General features: G+C 49.9%; 1 protein-coding gene across 1 annotated transcript in view; it reads right to left on the bottom strand.

The window, feature by feature from the left end:
* Positions 1 to 18889, bottom strand: part of LOC135057081 (oocyte zinc finger protein XlCOF7.1-like) — a gene marked incomplete at its 5' end in the record, with an annotated part of 138213 nt that overhangs the window by 84214 nt on the left and 35110 nt on the right. Inside the window, one exon of the mRNA XM_063962979.1 lies at positions 3481 to 3623. Coding sequence (XP_063819049.1) covers positions 3481 to 3623 — 143 coding nt within the window. The remainder of the gene's footprint in view (positions 1 to 3480; positions 3624 to 18889) is intronic.

Here is an 18889-nt window from a genome sequence, read left to right as displayed (position 1 = left end):
CCCCTAAGGTTATATATGGTGTTATTTTTGCCAGCCAAGGTGTAAATATTGCTGCTCAGGGCGCTTTCCCCCCCCCCCCCAGCACCCTGCACCCATCAGTGACCGCAGTGTGAGGTGAGCATGAGGAGCAATGGCGCACAGCTGCAGTGCTGTGCGCTACCTTGGAGAAGACAGAAGTCTTCAGCCGCCGATTTTCCGATCCTTCTTGCTTCTTGCTCTGTAAGGGGGACGGCCCCGGGTCTTCCTAGAACGGATGACGAGGTCGGGTCCTGTGTTCGATCCCTCTGGAGCTAATGGTGTCCAGTAGCCTAAGAAGCCCAAGCTCCCTCGGTGCAGTGAGCCTGTTGCCAGCAGGTCTCACTGTAAAGTAAAAAACCTAAACTATACTTTCTTTCTAGGAGCTCAGGAGAGCCCCTAGTGTGCATCCAGCTCGGCCGGGCACATGAAATCTAACTGAGGCTTGGAGGAGGGTCATAGGGGGAGGAGCCAGTGCACACCAGATAGTCCTAAATCTTTCTTTAGAGTGCCCAGTCTCCTGCGGAGACCGTCTATTCCCCATGGTCCTTACGGAGTCCCCAGCATCCACTAGGACGCCAGAGAAAATAACAATAATACACCTATAAGCCCAGATCTGTGACTTTGTGACTCCTTTGCTAAGGCTGGGCAGAGTCACAGATCTGGCCTAATAGGTTACAGACACCACACAAACCCCCATCACCCCGCCTCCATTTACTGTTCGACCCTCGCCCTGACCAAGGAGACCGACCCCGAAGCACCGCCCCATCCTTCTCACCCGTCCGTCTCACATGCGCAGGTGATCAGTGGCGTGTGGTGCCGGGAGCAACGACCCCCGTGCACCGCCTCATCCTCCTCACCCGTTTGACTCACGTGGGTGATCAGCGGTGTGTGGTGCTGGGAGCACCGACCCCCCTGCACTGTCCCGTCCTCCTCACCCGTTCTTCTCACGCGGGTGATCAGCGGCGTGTGGTGGCGGGAGCCATTAAGAGCCGCCTGCCACCTTCCTCCTCCCCTTTCCTGGCTGCTGCTGTGTGTACGCTGTGCAGCAGGAGGCGGCAGCCACCGCTCAGGAGAGCAGAGTGCACAGCAAGAGCAGGAAACCCCCACCACCGAGGCCTGCGGCCTATCGCCAACCCTGCCCCCGCCTCCCGGGCTGGAGCAGCCGGCCCTGCAGCTGCATGAGGGGAGCGCCCGGGTCCGGCCTCAGCCCCGCACAATGAGCTGCCTCCTCTTTCTCTGCCTGGGTCAGCGACTCGCCGGGGAAGTGTCCCATCCAGCTGCACCAGGGTCACTGCTGCTGCTGCCCAGTCACATGCAATGTCCCTGCTGCTGACACAATGGATGGCCATTATTTATATCCTGCACCTAGGGGGACATTGTGACATGTGGGGTCATACATGGCTGTGCACATGTGTCTGCAGCTACATGTGTGTGTATGTAGGGCAGTACTCTCTGGTACAATGTAGAATTTCTCTATCCGCAGCACCCCCGCATTCACCCCTCTCCCACCCGCGCCACCTCCGGACCCCCTACCCCACCCGTGGCACCCCCGCACCCGTCCCTCCACCAACCGCATTATCTGCAGACCACTTCCCCTATTTGCCGTATCCACGTCCCTCCCCACCTCCAGAACCTCCTACCCCACCCGTGGCACCTGCCCCTCCATACCTCTTCCCCCACCCGCGGCACCCCCGCACCAACCCTTCCCCCACCCGCGCCACCTCGGGACCCCCTACCCCACCTGCGGCACCCCCGCACCCGCCCCTCCTCCAACCGCAGCGACTCCGGACCCCCTGCACCATCTGCAGCCCCCCTCCCCATCACAAGGAGCTACGCCCTCACCATCGGACACCCATTCGTTGTGCAATATTTAACCACTAACATGACTAGGAATGCAGGTAATACTCCCATCTCCTGCATAATAGCCCAGAGTAACTGTGTGGCTAACGCTGGCCATGGCTAGTAGCTCTCATTGGGTTAGCACCGGGGTGAATCCTCCCCCTGGTGACCTCAGAGGTCACTTCACAACTTGGTATTAGTGGCAATGTCAGATAGCGCTGTGCGGCTGTGTATAGGGCCCGCGCCGCCGCCACCAGAGTAAAATGCACGTGCTGTGGCGCTCTGGACCACCGGTTAGCCTCTGCCGAGCTGCTCCCACTGCCCGGAAGTCGTGCCATGAAGGGAGCACCGTAGCGTGTCACCGCGGCTGGCTCAGCTGCATGCTGCGCTACAGCACTAAGGAGAGGGGGCGTGTCCACACAGGAGACTACAGGACTTCAGTAAGTAGCGCGGCTGCATCAGCGGAGGGCTGCAGGAGCCCGGCAGTGTGCTGCTGCTCTCCCCTTTCCTGCCGTGCACAACACATGGCCCGGCTCTGCGCTGCCTGTCTCCAGGAGAGCTCTGCTGCCGTGTCCCGGCTCTGCCGGTAATGACCTTGCGGCGCCATGTGTCACCTATGCTGTGCCTGTGTCCCCTATACGGTCACCTCTGCGGTGCACCACCTGGATGCACCTCATGCAATCCCGCACCACTCCCAAACTCAGCACCACCACACCCTCCCCCACCCGCGGTGGCTCCGGGCCACCTCCCCCACCGCGGCACCCCTGCATCCGCACTTCCCCCACCCACTGCACCCCCTCAACCACCCCGCAGCACCCCTGCTACCACCCCCCACCACGGTGGCTCAGGACTCTTCCCCCCACTCGCCCCACCCCTGGACACCCTCCCCTATCCACGTCTATCCCGCACCCAACACTCCCCCATCCACAGCACCTCCGGCCTCCTCCCCCCCCCCCTTCACCCTCCTCCATCCGCAGCCCCCCCATCCGCCCTTCCACTGCCCTAAGCACAGCCTCCCCCACCCTGGACACCCCTGCCCCCCCTCAGTGTCTCCACCCGCACCCGCCACACCTCCAACCACAGCACCTACTAGGTGATTCATCATAACACAGTTTCGGACCCATAACCATCACACGCCCTTTGTCCGCGCACTATTTAACCAATCACACAATTATGTTTGGAGGTGATACTCCATATAATCAACATATTGCATGCCCAAAGGCCGTGCAAGGCTTAAGGGGGCGTAGCCCCTTCCAATGGTGTGAAGAGCGCCCGTAGGGTGCGATGAACCACCTAGTAATAATAATCACAACAACAGGACGCTCCCCCTGTTTAATAATAACAGGAGACCACAGGCTGCTCCCCCTGTATAATAATCATAATATGACACCACATGCTGCTCCCCATTTGAAAATAATAACAGGACACCACATGCCACTCTCCCTGTATAATAATATTAACAGGACACCACAGGCTGCTCCATCTGTATAATAATGACACAATACCACAGTCAGCTCCCCCCTGTATAATAATACTAACAGGACACCACATACTGCTCCCCCTGAATAATAATGTTAAGAGGACGCCACAGGCTGCTCCCCCTGTATAGTATGACGCCATTACCTGACCTTGATCGACATTGGGAGGCTGCAGCAATCGATGATCACAGGGCGGAACGCACAGGCCGGAAGTAAGTTGTAATTGGCGCAGGCTGCGTCCTGGTATCTGGCCCCTCCCCTCCCACACCCCGGACATAGCGCCTCCGTCTTTCATAATTATTACCATACATGTCCTCAGTGCAGGAGGCCGGCGGCCATTTTATTGTAGACCAGTCCGGCTGCTGCAGCAGCAGCATAGGTTCTCTGGAAGTGTAAGGACGTCCGGAGCGGCGGCCATTGTCCCCTGGTTGATGATAGATCCAGTGGGCTTCAACCCCCCTATTGTCCCCTGGTCTGAGCTCCGCCTTCCTTCTATCATTCCCACAAGGCAGCAGGAGCAGAGAGTAGCCATTGCTGTGTCTGGCAGCAGGCAATGATATTATTATTATTATTCTATAGGCTGAGCAGCTCTGGTGTCAGGTTCTGTACTACAGGGGGAGCAGCCTCTGGTTCCTTGTTGTAGTGCAGCTGGAGCAGCCTCTGGTGCCGCATTATCCCTGTACAGGTGGCTGACACTCTAGTGTCCTATTACTGTAATACAGGTGGTGCAGATCCCGCCGTTACCGTTATACAGGTGGTGCAGACCCAGGCGTTACCGTAATACAGGTGGCACAGACCCCATAGTTACCGTGATACAATGGGCACAGATCATTAATATACAGGGGGAGCAGCCTGAGGTGTCCTACTATACACGGGAAGTGGCCTGTGACATCCTATTATACAGGTGGAGCGGCCTGTTACATCCTATTATACAGGGGGAGCAGCCTGAGGCGTCCTACTATACAAGTGGAATGGCCTGTGACATCCTATTAAACGGGGAGCGGCCTGTGTTGTCCAATTATACAGGGAGGCGGCATGTGACATACTACTATACAGATGGATGACATCCTATTATACAGGTGGAGCGACCTGTGTTGTCCTATTATACAGGGGGGAGAAACCTGTGGCATTCTGCTGTACAAGAGGAGAGGCCTGTGGTGTCTTGTTATTATTATACAGGGTGAGCGGCGTGTATTGTCTTTCTATACAGAAGGACCGTCCTGTGTTGTCATAATGTAACCCCCTCTTACCACCTATGGGTAATTAATACATAAGTGCCTCCACCCGAGCTGTAATTAGTCCATGGGCGTTGCTTGGGTAAGCCCGATTATGTAGGTAATCTAATATTCTCCTACATGTAGGTGTGTAATAGTCATATTTAACACCCTCATATACAGGATGCTTTAAGTATAAATTATATTAGGTTGGTATACCATTAAACCTGACCTCTCTCTCTCCCTCCAAGAATACACATGCATGTTTAGTCAGCAGGTAAGTATACTGAATGTTATATACATAAATATATATAAAGGTTGTCTAGGCACACATTAGCCACAATTGGTACAATATGTAACTTGTATGGAAACTTACATTACTATAGCAAATACGATCTCTAGTGCAGGCAATACTAACGATAGAGATAAGCCTGGGTACCTGTCTCCTTCTGTATATTAGTCTATGGGTGCATCCCCTAGTGTTAGAGCTCTAGTGCCAGGAGTCACTTGGAGGTGGAGTCATATGATGTAAGTTCCCGTTCCTCCATCTCAGGGAGAGTGGGACACATAGAGAGACTGAGAGACAGAGTCCTGTGTGTACAAGTATGCAGAGCTGAGACTGGGAGCAGATATCAGCTACAGAGACTCACAGTGTTCCAGTGCATGCATCATCTTCTCTGCAGTGGGAGTCAGACTGCACGGCTGTGCAGTCCTCCATGCTTCACCACCACAGACACCTCCTGATAAGTACCACTATCTAATGCTGTTACCTTGTGTGACATATGGGCTCCTGATTACCGATATCAGTGTTACATCTGAGTCACATGTGTACACTAAATAAACCTGCATTACTGTTTAAGTTTTCACGTGTGTGGACTGACGTCCCTGCACCAGATAGCCCAGTACACTCTGCCAACACTTAACATGTTGTAATGTAACCAAATGCTTTAGAAAAACAATTCTAATTCACAAATCCTCTACTACAGTCTGTGATAATTAGAAGCTAATTGCAATTTCTCTTAAGTCCTAGTGGATACTGGGGAACTGTACTTTAGTACCGTGGAGTATAGATCGGGTCCACTGGAGCCTGGCACCCTAAGAAACCTTTAATGTGTGCTGGCTCCTCCCCTCTATGCCTCTCCTACCAGACTAAGTTTAGAAAAATGTGCCCAAGGAGCCGGGTGCATTCCTCTGGAGCTCCAGAGAGTTTTCTTAAATCTTTATTTTAGTTTATTATTATCAGGTATTACTGGTTGGCAACCAGTCTACCTGCTTCGCGGGACTTAGAGGGGGGACCAACCCAACCTCCTGAGGGTTAATGGTTCATAATCCCAGCTGACAGGCGCTGTTTCACATACCACACTGTGTGTTCCCATGCCGGCAGCACACCGCCACCTCTAACAGATGCCGAAGAGACGCAGGTGCGGTGAGTGTTAACACTGGGGTCCCGATTAGCGGGTTCCCTGTGACGATTGGCAGCATGTCACACGGCGGTCACCGGCCATGAGCTGCGGTGCCCACCGCGGACCAGACTGGCTCAGAAGACAGTTATGCTCTACAGGGCGCTCAGTATACATTATGTTTGGTGTATATACATTTCTCTGACGTCCTAGTGGATGCTGGGAACTCCGTAAGGACCATGGGGAATAGCGGCTCCGCAGGAGACAGGGCACAAAAGTAAAGCTTTAGGATCACCTGGTGTGCACTGGCTCCTCCCCCTATGACCCTCCTCCAAGCCTCAGTTAGATTTTTGTGCCCGGCCGATTAGGGTGCATTCTAGGAGGCTCTCCTGAGTGTCTTAGAAAAAGTTTAGTTTTAGGTTTTTTATTTTCAGTGAGACCTGCTGGCAACAGGCTCACTGCATCGAGGGACTAAGGGGAGAAGAAGCAAACCTGCCTGCTTGCAGCCAGCTTGGGCTTCTTGGCTACTGGACACCATTAGCTCCAGAGGGACGAACACAGGCCCAGCCTCGGAGTCCGGTACCAGAGCCGCGCCGCCGGCCCCCTTACAGAGCCAGAAGCAAGAAGAGGTCCGGAAAATCGGCGGCAGAAGACATCAGTCTTCACCAAGGTAGCGCACAGCACTGCAGCTGTGCGCCATTGCTCCTCAGGCACACTTCACACTCCGGTCACTGAGGGTGCAGGGTGCTGGGGGAGGGCGCCCTGAGCAGCAATAAAAACACCTTGGCTGGCGAAAATACATCACATATAACCCCCAGGGCTATATGGATGTATTTTAACCCCTGCCAGAATCCATAAAATTGCAGGAGAAAAGTCCGCGAAAAAGGGGCGGAGCCTATATCCTCAGCACACTGGTGCCATTTTCTCTCACAGCTCCGTTGGAGGGAAGCTCCCTGACTCTCCCCTGCAGTTACTACACTACAGAAAGGGTTAAAAAAAGAGAGGGGGGCACTAATTAGGCGCAGTATTATTAAAACAGCAGCTACAAGGGGAAAAACACTTCTATAAGATTATCCCTGTATATATATATAGCGCTCTGGTGTGTGCTGGCATACTCTCCCTCTGTCTCCCCAAAGGGCTAGTGGGGTCCTGTCCTCTATCAGAGCATTCCCTGTGTGTGTGCTGTGTGTCGGTACGATTGTGTCGACATGTATGAGGAGGAAAATGGTGTGGAGGCGGAGCAATTGCCTGTAATGGAGATGTCACCCCCTAGGGAGTCGACACCTGAGTGGCTGAGCTTATGGAAGGAATTACGTGACAGTGTCAGCTCTTTACAAAAGACGGTTGATGACATGAGACAGCCGGCTACTCAGCTTGTGCCTGTCCAGGCGTCTCAAAAGCCATATGGGGCTCTAAAACGCCCGTTACCTCAGATGGCAGATACAGACGCCGACACGGATACTGACTCCAGTGTCGACGATGAAGAGACGAATGTGACTTCCAGTAGGGCCACACGTTACATGATTGAGGCTATGAAAAATGTTTTACATATTTCTGATAATACAAGTACCACTAAAAAGGGTATTATGTTTGGTGAGAAAAAACTGCCTGTAGTTTTTCCTGCATCTGAGGAATTAAATGAAGTGTGTGATGAAGCGTGGGTTTCCCCCGATAAAAAACTGATAATTCCTAAAAGGTTATTAGCATCATACCCCTTCCCGCCAGAGGATAGGGCACGTTGGGAAACACCCCCTAGGGCGGATAAAGCGCTCACACGCTTGTCTAAACAGGTGGCACTACCGTCTCCTGATACGGCCGCCCTTAAGGAACCTGCTGACAGAAAGCAGGAGAATATCCTAAAATGTATATACACTCACACGGGTGTTATACTGCGACCAGCAATCGCCTCAGCCTGGATGTGCAGTGCTGGGGTGGCTTGGTCGGATTCCCTGACTGACAATATTGATACCCTAGATAGGGACAGTATATTACTGACTATAGAGCATTTGAAAGATGCATTTCTATATATGCGTGATGCACAGAGGGATATTTGCCGACTGGCATCAAGAGTAAGTGCGCTGTCCATTTCTGCCAGAAGAGGGTTATGGACGAGGCAGTGGTCAGGTGATGCTGATTCCAAAAGGCATATGGAAGTATTGCGTTATAAAGGGGAGGAGTTATTTGGGGTAGGTCTCTCAGACCTGGTGGCCACGGCAACTGCTGGGAAATCCACATTTTTACCCCAGGTAGCCTCTCAACATAAGAAGAGGCCGTATTATAAGGCGCAGTCCTTTCGACCCCATAAGGGCAAGCGGGCAAAAGGCTCCTCTTTTCTGCCCCGTGGCAGAGGGAGAGGAAAAAGGCCGCAGCAAACAGCCAGTTCCCAGGAACAGAAGCCCTCTCCCGTTTCTGCCAAGTCCTCAGCATGACGCTGGGGCTTTACTAGCGGACTCAGGCACGGTGGGGGCTCGTCTCAAGAATTTCAGTGTGCAGTGGGCTCACTCACAGGTGGACCCCTGGATCCTTCAGGTGGTATCTCAGGGGTACAAATTGGAATTCGAGACGTCTCCCCCTCGCCGTTTCCTAAAGTCTGCTTTACCGACGTCTCCCTCCGACAGGGAGGCGGTATTGGAAGCCATTCACAAGCTGTATTCCCAGCAGGTGATAATCAAGGTACCCCTCCTGCAACAGGGAAAGGGGTATTATTCCACGCTGTTTGTGGTACCGAAGCCGGACGGCTCGGTGAGACCTATTTTAAATCTGAAATCCTTGAACACTTACATACAAAGGTTCAAATTCAAGATGGAGTCACTCAGAGCGGTGATTGCGAAGCTGGAAGAAGGGGATTATATGGTGTCTTTGGACATCAAGGATGCTTACCTCCATGTCCCAATTTACCCTTCTCACCAAGGGTACCTCAGGTTTGTGGTACAGAACTGTCACTATCAGTTTCAGACGCTGCCGTTTGGTTTGTCCACGGCACCCCGGGTCTTTACCAAAGTAATGGCCGAAATGATGATACTCCTTCGAAGGAATGGAGTTTTAGTTATCCCTTACTTGGACGATCTCCTGATAAGGGCAAGATCCAGGGAACAGTTGGTAGTCGGGGTAGCACTATCTCAAGTAGTGTTGCGGCCACACGGTTGGATTCTCAATATCGCAGCTGATCCCGACGACACGTCTTCTATTCCTAGGGATGATCCTGGACACAGTCCAGAATAAGGTGTTTCTCCCGGAGGAGAAAGCCAGGGAGTTATCCGAACTAGTCAGAAACCTCCTAAAACCAGGCCAAGTGTCAGTGCATCAATGCACAAGGGTCCTGGGAAAAATGGTGGCTTCCTACGAAGCAATCCCATTCGGCAGATTCCACGCAAGAACTTTCCAGTGGGACCTGCTGGACAAATGGTCCGGATCGCATCTTCAGCTGCATCAGCGGATAACCCTGTCACAAAAGACAAGGGTGTCTCTCCTGTGGTGGTTGCAGAGTGCTCATCTACTAGAGGGCCGCAGATTCGGCATTCAGGACTGGGTCCTGGTGACCACGGATGCCAGCCTGCGAGGCTGGGGAGCAATCACACAGGGAAGAAATTTCCAGGGTTTGTGGTCAAGCCTGGAGACATCACTTCACATAAATATCCTGGAGCTAAGGGCCATTTACAATGCCCTAAGCCAAGCAAGACCTCTGCTTCAAGGTCAGCCGGTGCTGATCCAGTCGGACAACATCACGGCAGTCGCCCACGTGAACAGACAGGGCGGCACAAGAAGCAGGAGGGCAATGGCAGAAGCTGCAAGGATTCTTCACTGGGCGGAGAATCATGTGATAGCACTGTCAGCAGTGTTCATTCCGGGAGTGGACAACTGGGAAGCAGACTTCCTCAGCAGGCACGACCTCCACCCGGGAGAGTGGGGACTTCACCCAGAAGTCTTCCACATGATTGTAAACCGTTGGGAAAAACCAAAGGTGGACATGATGGCGTCCCGCCTTAACAAAAAACTGGACAGGTATTGCGCCAGGTCAAGGGACCCTCAGGCAATAGCTGTGGACGCTCTGGTAACACCGTGGGTGTACCAGTCAGTGTATGTGTTCCCTCCTCTGCCTCTCATACCCAAGGTACTGAGAATTATAAGACGGAGAGGAGTAAGAACTATACTCGTGGCTCCGGATTGGCCAAGAAGGACTTGGTACCCGGAACTTCAAGAGATGCTCACAGAGGACCCGTGGCCTCTACCTCTATGAAAGGACCTGCTCCAGCAAGGACCCTGTCTGTTCCAAGACTTACCGCGGCTGCGTTTGACGGCATGGCGGTTGAACGCCGGATCCTGAAGGAAAAAGGCATTCCGGAAGAAGTCATTCCTACCCTGGTCAAAGCCAGGAAGGATGTGACCGCAAAGCATTATCACCGCATTTGGCGAAAATATGTTGCGTGGTGCGAGGCCAGGAAGGCCTCAACGGAGGAATTTCAACTGGGTCGATTCCTGCATTTCCTGCAAACAGGAGTGTCTATGGGCCTAAAATTAGGATCCATTAAGGTTCAGATTTCGGCCCTGTCGATTTTCTTCCAGAAAGAACTGGCTTCAGTTCCTGAAGTTCAGACGTTTGTCAAGGGGGTGCTGCATATACAGCCTCCTTTTGTGCCTCCAGTGGCACCTTGGGATCTCAATGTAGTTTTGGGGTTCCTAAAATCACATTGGTTTGAACCGCTTAAATCTGTGGATTTGAAATATCTCACATGGAAAGTGGTCATGCTGTTGGCCCTGGCTTCGGCCAGGCTCGTGTCAGAATTGGCGGCTTTATCTTATAAAAGCCCTTACCTGATTTTTCATACGGACAGGGCAGAATTGAGGACTCGTCCTCAATTTCTCCCTAAGGTGGTTTCAGTGTTTCACCTGAACCAGCCTATTGTGATACCTGCGGCTACTAGGGACTTGGAGGACTCCAAGTTGCTGGACGTAGTCAGGGCCCTGAAAATATATGTTTCCAGGACGGCTGGAGTCAGAAAATCTGACTCGCTGTTTATCCTGTATGCACCCAACAAGCTGGGTGCTCCTGCTTCTAAGCAGACTATTGCTCGTTGGATTTGTAGTACAATTCAGCTTGCATATTCTGTGGCAGGCCTGCCACAGCCAAAATCTGTAAATGCCCACTCCACAAGGAAGATGGGCTCATCTTGGGCGGCTGCCCGAGGGGTCTCGGCTTTACAACTTTGCCGAGCAGCTACTTGGTCAGGGGCAAACACGTTTGCAAAATTCTACAAATTTGATACCCTGGCTGAGGAGGACCTGGAGTTCTCTCATTCGGTGCTGCAGAGTCATCCGCACTCTCCCGCCCGTTTGGGAGCTTTGGTATAATCCCCATGGTCCTTACGGAGTTCCCAGCATCCACTAGGACGTCAGAGAAAATAAGAATTTACTTACTGATAATTCTATTTCTCGTAGTCCGTAGTGGATGCTGGGCGCCCATCCCAAGTGCGGATTGTCTGCAATACTTGTACATAGTTATTGTTAACTAAATCGGGTTATTGTTGTTGTGAGCCATCTTTCCAGAGGCTCCTCTGTTGTCATGCTGTTAACTGGGTTCAGATCACAAGTTGTACGGTGTGATTGGTGTGGCTGGTATGAGTCTTACCCGGGATTCAAAATCCTTCCTTATTGTGTACGCTCGTCCGGGCACAGTATCCTAACTGAGGCTTGGAGGAGGGTCATGGGGGGAGGAGCCAGTGCACACCAGGTAGTCCTAAAGCTTTACTTTTGTGCCCAGTCTCCTGCGGAGCCGCTATTCCCCATGGTGCTTACGGAGTTCCCAGCATCCACTACGGACTACGAGAAATAGAATTATCGGTAAGTAAATTCTTATTATTTCAGCCAGTATAAACTAAGAGGGACCGTGCACCATTACAGAGGCGGGGCTTCCCAAAGAGCGGGACTAGAGGCGGTAAGGCTCCATTTCCTGCTGCTGCAGATCGCAAGGCTGCATACACTCTTCTCCTCCACGGACCCGGCTGCACAGACTCTGTACTGGTACCAGAGGGTTCATAGCAATGGGAGGGAGCATATCAGCGGTAACGCCGCTGCTCCAAGGCAAAACAGGTTTAATCAGCGTACACAGCAGGACACTGCGCTGCTGTGTGTGTGTGTGTGTGTGTGTGTGTGTGTGTGTGTGTGTGTGTGTGTGTGTGTGTGTGCACTGGTCTCATTTCTCTCTGTGTCACTCCAAGGGCTCTCTAGGGTCTGTGTGGTGGTGTTTAGTTTGTGTTTCACTGCACTGTCATTGTGTCACACTGTGTAAAACATGTCTGCAGACAAAGTTATGTGTACTTCTTGTCATTTTGCATCTTCCTCTGAGGGTTCTCTCCTGTGTGAACAGTGTTCATTATCCTCTCAGGGAAATAGTACACAGGCACCTTACTGGTTAGAATCTTTTAAAGGCATGATTCATAATATTAATACTGAACTAGCTACAGCTAGAAAAGAATGACAGGTGTTAAAACAGTCTGTTGATAGTATGGCTTAGACTGCAGATAACAGACAGGCTCCTCAGCACCCTCTGTTGGTGTCACATAAACGCTCACTTCCACAGGTGCTCTAATCTGATTCTGAGCATCCAGATTTAGATGAAACAGAAGTTGATATGGAGGACAGCTCTCTGTCCACCCGGGTTAGAGGCCCTCATTTATGCTGTTAGGGAGGTTCGCAACATACCCAATAAGGAAGCAGAACCAGATGAGGAATTGTATTTTAATGTAAAAGCAAAATCCTCAGCCACGTTTCCTGTATCAAAGGAATTAAACTCCCTGGCCAGGGAGGCATGGGTCAACCCTGACAAAAAATTAAAAACTCCTCAGAGGTTATCTTACTTTCCCTTCCCCGCAGAAGACAGGAAGGTATGGGAAAAAAACCCCATCAGTCGATACTTCTGTTTCCAGACTGTCAAGTAAACTTGGTACTGCCAGTACCTGGGGCTATATCTCTGAAAGACCCAGCTGACCGTAAAATTGAGACCACTCTCAAAGCACTATATACGGCAGCGGGCGTTGCTCAGCGTCCCATTAATACCCCTTTTCCACTACCTTGAAAAACACGGGGGCATGCATTTACCCGTGTTTTTCCTAGTAGAAACAGCCCCGGCAAATTTCCGGTTCAAGTGACGTGTTCAACCCGGTAAGCTGTGTAATGTGAACGGAAGCCATGTCGAGGCAACATGGCTCCCGTTCACAGTCATGTGATCTCCCAGCGCCGCCCCTGCCACGTAAGCAGCAGCGTCACCAACCTGGCAATATGCCGGGTTGGTGAGCGCTGTGGGAAAGGGGGCTGTAGCACGGGTCGCAGCCGTGTCAGGCTCCCGGCTGCGACCCGTGCTACAGATGGAAAAGGGGTATTAGTTTGTGGTTGGATTTCAAGGGCAGTGGTAAAATGGTCTGATTATATAATAAATGGGTTCAACTCCCTGCCTCAGGAGGAGATCATTACACTGCCGCAACATATACAGGATGCTACAAACTTTATGAGCGAGGCGGTCATCGAATTATGTCAGATTAATGGCCGTACTACAACTGTGGCGGTTTTGGCCTGCAGAGCTCTGGTTACATCAATGGTCAGCGGATCCTGATTCCAAAAAGGGTGTAGAAAATCTTCCCTTTACAGGAGATGCTTTGTTTGAGAGGGATTGAACAAGTGGATATCTCAGGTGACAGCGGGTAAATCTAACTATCTGCCGTCGGCTGTGCTACCTGCTAGATGTTCCTACTCGGTGCCCTCTTTGCAGTCCTTTCGTGTGGCAAGATTCAGAGGCAGAGGCCAAGGGGCCTCCAATGCTACCAGAGGATCTCGTGGTAAGTCCCGTAAGCCTGCAGCTGCTGCATGCTTGCACCAGACCACCGAAACCCCTGCCCCAAAGCCTTCTGTGTGACGGCTGGCCCTAGTAGCAAGGCAACTTTCAGGTAGGTGCTCGCCTTCAACACTTCGCCTACGTGTGGGCGGAGTCCTGCCGGGATCCTTGGATGAGGGATCTCATTTCCCAGGGATACCAGCTGGAATTTCAAGCACTTACTACTCACAGTTTCTTCAGGTCAGGCTTTCCAGCTTCACCCACAGCAAAAGTTACCTTACAAGAAGCCATTCAAAAACTTTTTCAGACGGGAGTCGTGGTTCCCGCCATTACACAACAGTGGTTTTTACTCCAGTCTTTTTGTCGTACCAAAACTGGGCGGTTTGGTGCGGCCCATCTTGAACCGGAAGGCTCTGAACCCGTATCTACGGGTGTTCAAATTCAAGATGGAGTCCCTGTGGGCAGTGGTGTCTGGTCTGGAGGAGGGTGAATTTCTAGTATCCCTAGATGCTTACCTGCAAATTCCCATGTGGCCTCCTCATCAGGCTTACCTCAGATTCGCCATATTGGACAACCACTTCCAGTTTCAGGCCTTACCCTTAGGTCTCTCCACAGCTCCAAGGGTTTTCACAAAGGTCATGGCGGAGATGATGCTGCAACTGCACAAGATGGGAGTTAACATAGTCCCATACTTGGGCGATCTCCTGATAAAAGCAATTTCCTGGGAACATCTGCTGCAAAGCATCGACCTGACAACTTGCCTGCTTATGGATCATGTGTGGATCCTAAATTTTCAGAAAGCTCACTTGGAACCATCCCAATGACTTCAGTTCCTGGGAATGATACTGGACACAGTATCTCAGAAGGTGTTTCTTCCAATGGACAAGGCCTTGACTATCCAAGTCAGTACTCCGACCTTGCAAGGTCTCAAAATATCTCTGCATACTCTTGTTGGGCAAGATGGTACCCGCATACAAAGCTTTCCAATACGGCAGGTTTCATGCCCGGCCATTTCATCTGGATTTGCTGGACAAGTGGTCAGGGTCTCGCCTACACATGCATCAGAGTGTAACCCGATCTCCAAAAGCACAGATTTCCCTGTTGTGGTGGATACAAGTTCCTCATCTGGTAGAAGGCCGGAGTTTCAGTACCCAGTCATGGATTCTACTGACAATGGATGCCAGTCTCTGGGGTTGGGGGGCTGTGACCAAGGGGGTCCAGTTCCAGGGGAGATGGTCAAGTCAGGAATCTGCACTGCCGATAAATGTCCTGGAACTCAGGGCAATCTACGATGCCCTTCCACAAGCCTCCTCTCTTCTGTGGGATCAAGCGATCCGGGTTTAGTCGGACAATGCCACGGCGGTGGCATACATAAATCGACAAAGAGGAACAAGAAGCAGAGCGGCAATGCGAGAAGTGTAAAAAATACTCCTCTGGGCGGAGACCAACGCAAGGGCCATATCAGCCATATTAATTTCAGGAGTGTACAACTGGGAAGCAGACTTCCTCAGCAGGCATGACCTCCATTCTGGGGAATGGGGCATTCATCCTCAGGTGTTTCAACAACTAATTCACCAGTGGGGCTGTCTGCAGATAGATCTGACAGCTTCTCATCTCAACAAGAAGCTACTCCATTACTATTCTAGAACGATGAATCCGCAGGCAGTAGCAGTGGATTCGCTGACGACGCCATGGATTTAGCAGTTTGTATACCTGTTCACTCAAATCCCTCTAATCCCAAGGGTTCTAAAAAGACTCAAAAGGAAAAGCGTTCAGACAATTCTGATTGCCCCGGATTGGCCTTGATGGGTTTGGTATGCGGACCTCCTGACGATGTTTCTGGAAGAACCCTGGCCTCTGCTGCTTCTAAAGGATCTTCTTCAGCAAGGACCATTCGTCTATCCAGACTTACAGTGGCTTTGTTTGATGGCTTGGAAGTTGAGAGGGAGATTCTAGCCAGAAAAGGTCCTCCCCCCCCCCCCAGGGTTATTTCCACTATGGTACAGGCCCAGAAAGTGGTTACGTCGAAACATTATCATTGTATCTGGAAAAAGTATGTTTCTTGGTGTGAAGGTAGAAAGGTTTCTCCCATGGAATTGCGAATTGGTCTACTATTCCTACAAGCGGGAGTGGGTATGGGCCTACGTTTAAGCTCCATCAAAGTGCAGATTTCTGCACTCTCTATTTTCTTCCAGAAACAACTTGCTCTGTTGGCAGAAGTACAGACCTTCCTGAAAGGTGTTCTTCATATGCAACCGCCCTTCGTACCACCCACGGCTCCGTGGGATCTGAATGTGGTTTTGTCCTTCCTTCAGTCGTACTGGTTTGAATCCTTACATAGGGTGAAATTAAAATGTCTTACCTGGAAGACTGTTATGTTACTAGCATTGACGTCTGCCAGACGTGTCTTTGAATTGGGGGCCTTATCCTGTAAGAGCCCATGTTTGATTTTTCCTGAAGACAGGGCTGAATTTAGGACCCGGCCTCAGTTGTTGCACAAAGTGCTAGCAGCTTTTCACGTGAATGAACCTATTGTGGTTCCAGTGTTGTCTGACGCTTCCGTTGACCCAGAGTCCTTGGATGTGGTGAGGGCTCTGAGGATTTATGTCAAAAGGACGGCTCATCATCGGAAATCTGACTCAATTTTTTTGTCCTTTATGATGCCACCAATATTGGTTGTCTGGCTTCTAAGCAAGCTATTGCTCGTTGGCTCAGGTTGACCATTCAACAAGCATATACTTTGGCGGCTCTGCCTTTGCCAATGTCTGTTCAGGCCCTCTCGATGAGGTTCCTGGGTGGCTGCACGGGGTTGTCTCGGCCTTACAGTTGTGCCGAGCTGCAACTTGGTCTGGTTCGTACACTTTTGTTAAGTCCTATAGGTTCGACACCTTGGCCAAGGATGACCTTCAGTTTGGTCAGGTGGTTTTGCACGGGTCTCAGCACTCTCCCACCCATTTTGTGAGCTTTGGGACTTCCCCACGGTACTAAAGTACAGTTCCCCAGTATCCACTAGGACGTTAGAGAAAATAGGAATTTAATACCTACCGGTAATTCCTTTTCTCGTAGTACGTAGTGGATACTGGGCGCCCGCCTCAGTGCTTCGAATCCTTCTTACCTGGCGTAAGTGTTTCTGGTTGGTCTGCCATTGTGGTCCCTTTTATATGTTGGGTTAGCTTTGCTATCCTGCAAAGGATATATACCAAGTATATAAATTCAGGCGCTGGGATGGGTGTTTCTCTAGCTTCTGTATAGTGGGAGGTAGTCAATCTCCCCAGGATAAATACAAAATATGATACAGGTTAACAGCGCTATAAATCAATAAAATCACAATTTAATGAATTAAAAAGATACAGAATTGTTATGTGAAAAATTGATCATAAGCTGAAATTGGGGGATGTATATAAAATACAATAAAATAAGTGCCAGCTGCAAATTGAAAACGACCATGTCTCATTATGATGATGGACAGTTCATGACAGTCAGAATGGTGTATACACTTCCAATGATGGTAAATTACCGGCTGTGTGTTCCAAAGTATAGGATCCTGTAGCGATGGTCCTTGTGGCAATAGGGCTTCACGCAATGGTATCAGAATCCTTAGTTCACAATAGCTGGGTCAGCCTGGTAAATGGTCTGCTGTTTGGACTGTCCAAATTCCCACAGCTAGCTACCGTCTGGAGAAGGGAGAATGCAGGTCTCTGAAATAGCGTATACACTGTCCCCTGATGCGTTTCGCTGCGTCCATGCATCTTTATCAAAGGTGGATGTTTGGTGACCTTATCCCCTCTTTTATATGGCATATACTGGCAATATCAAATCCTATTGGCTGCTTGCTGAAGCATGTCTCTTAACTCTTGCATGCATGGGTTCTATATGGTTTCCCTTAGAGAGAGCAAGTTTGTTCATGCACAACAGCTGTTAGTTATATTTTTGTTAGTTGATTCTCATACAGGGTTTTAAAGAAGCAAGTTTGTTCATGCACAGCAGCTATTAATTATACATGGCCGTGTTAATGCGCATACATCACCACATCCTCCTCCTGGGTTCTATTCCTCTTTAATTCCCGGCTCTGGTGCTCAAATACATTCTCAGCAAGCCTTATCCAGAGATCGAGTAGGTTATTTTTCCCCAGTAGTGAGGCAAGTTTGTCCTGGCATGGTGTACCAATTGGAGGTGTTCAGGATCGTTTTTTTTTAAAAACTTTAAAAGACGCGTTTCCCCGCCTGTGTCCGTCAGCAGCTTCCTCAGTAAGATCATGCATGCTAACCAATTAATAAATGCAATAGCAGAGAACTTTTTACTTCAAAGTTGCATGGATGACTGAATATATTTCCATAATTGGACTAAGAGACTCTGCACAATTTTTTTGCTATGAATATTTCTACATCACCATCTTCCAGTCTGAACTGATAAAGATACAGAATATAGAGTGGAGCTTGGATACTTTGTAACACTGAATAGGATATTATGAGATAATTGTATCCATTTGTGTTACTTTGTGTATGACAAAATTGTCTTATTTATAGAGTGGAGCATGGATATATTGTAATGCTGGATGTGATACTGTGAGATAATTATTCTTATTTCTGTGATAAATTGCTATGTTTTACATTGCCATGTTTTGAGATAGTAATAAATCATTTAAAATTCATATAGAACCAAATATAGAGGTATAGAAAGGAGTTATAAATTAAATTTATGATCCAAGATAAATAAAACATTTTTTTTAAATAAGTCTGCTAGCGCTATCTGTGATTTGTGTTTTTTTTTCTAGTGGATTATGGTGAAAGGGTAGAGGAGTCCCTTTTTTTTCACAGTGAGCTGCATGCACACAATTTAAGATATTTTTAAACACTGAGTCATTTAATTAACGCCAGGGGGATACTTTGTTGTACTAGTTTTGTTTGGACATGTCTAATCTATTCAGAATCTTTTTCAAGGTTGCTTTTTTCTTAGGTCGGTCTTTAAATAGGTAAAAAACACTTTATTTAAAAATACCAGAAATGCCCAAAACCAGGAGTAAAAATCATCGTCAGCCTCATGTTCCTGATAATGTTGTGATATGCTTTTAAGGATATAAAAAAGTAGATGGGAGAAATAAAGTAAAAGAATGGA

Source organism: Pseudophryne corroboree, chromosome 3 (genome assembly GCF_028390025.1).
Source record: "Pseudophryne corroboree isolate aPseCor3 chromosome 3, aPseCor3.hap2, whole genome shotgun sequence".
Taxonomy (NCBI): Eukaryota; Metazoa; Chordata; class Amphibia; order Anura; family Myobatrachidae; genus Pseudophryne; species Pseudophryne corroboree.
The sequence above is the reverse complement of the archived record's forward strand: the minus strand, read 5'-3'. Positions and strand labels throughout refer to the sequence as shown.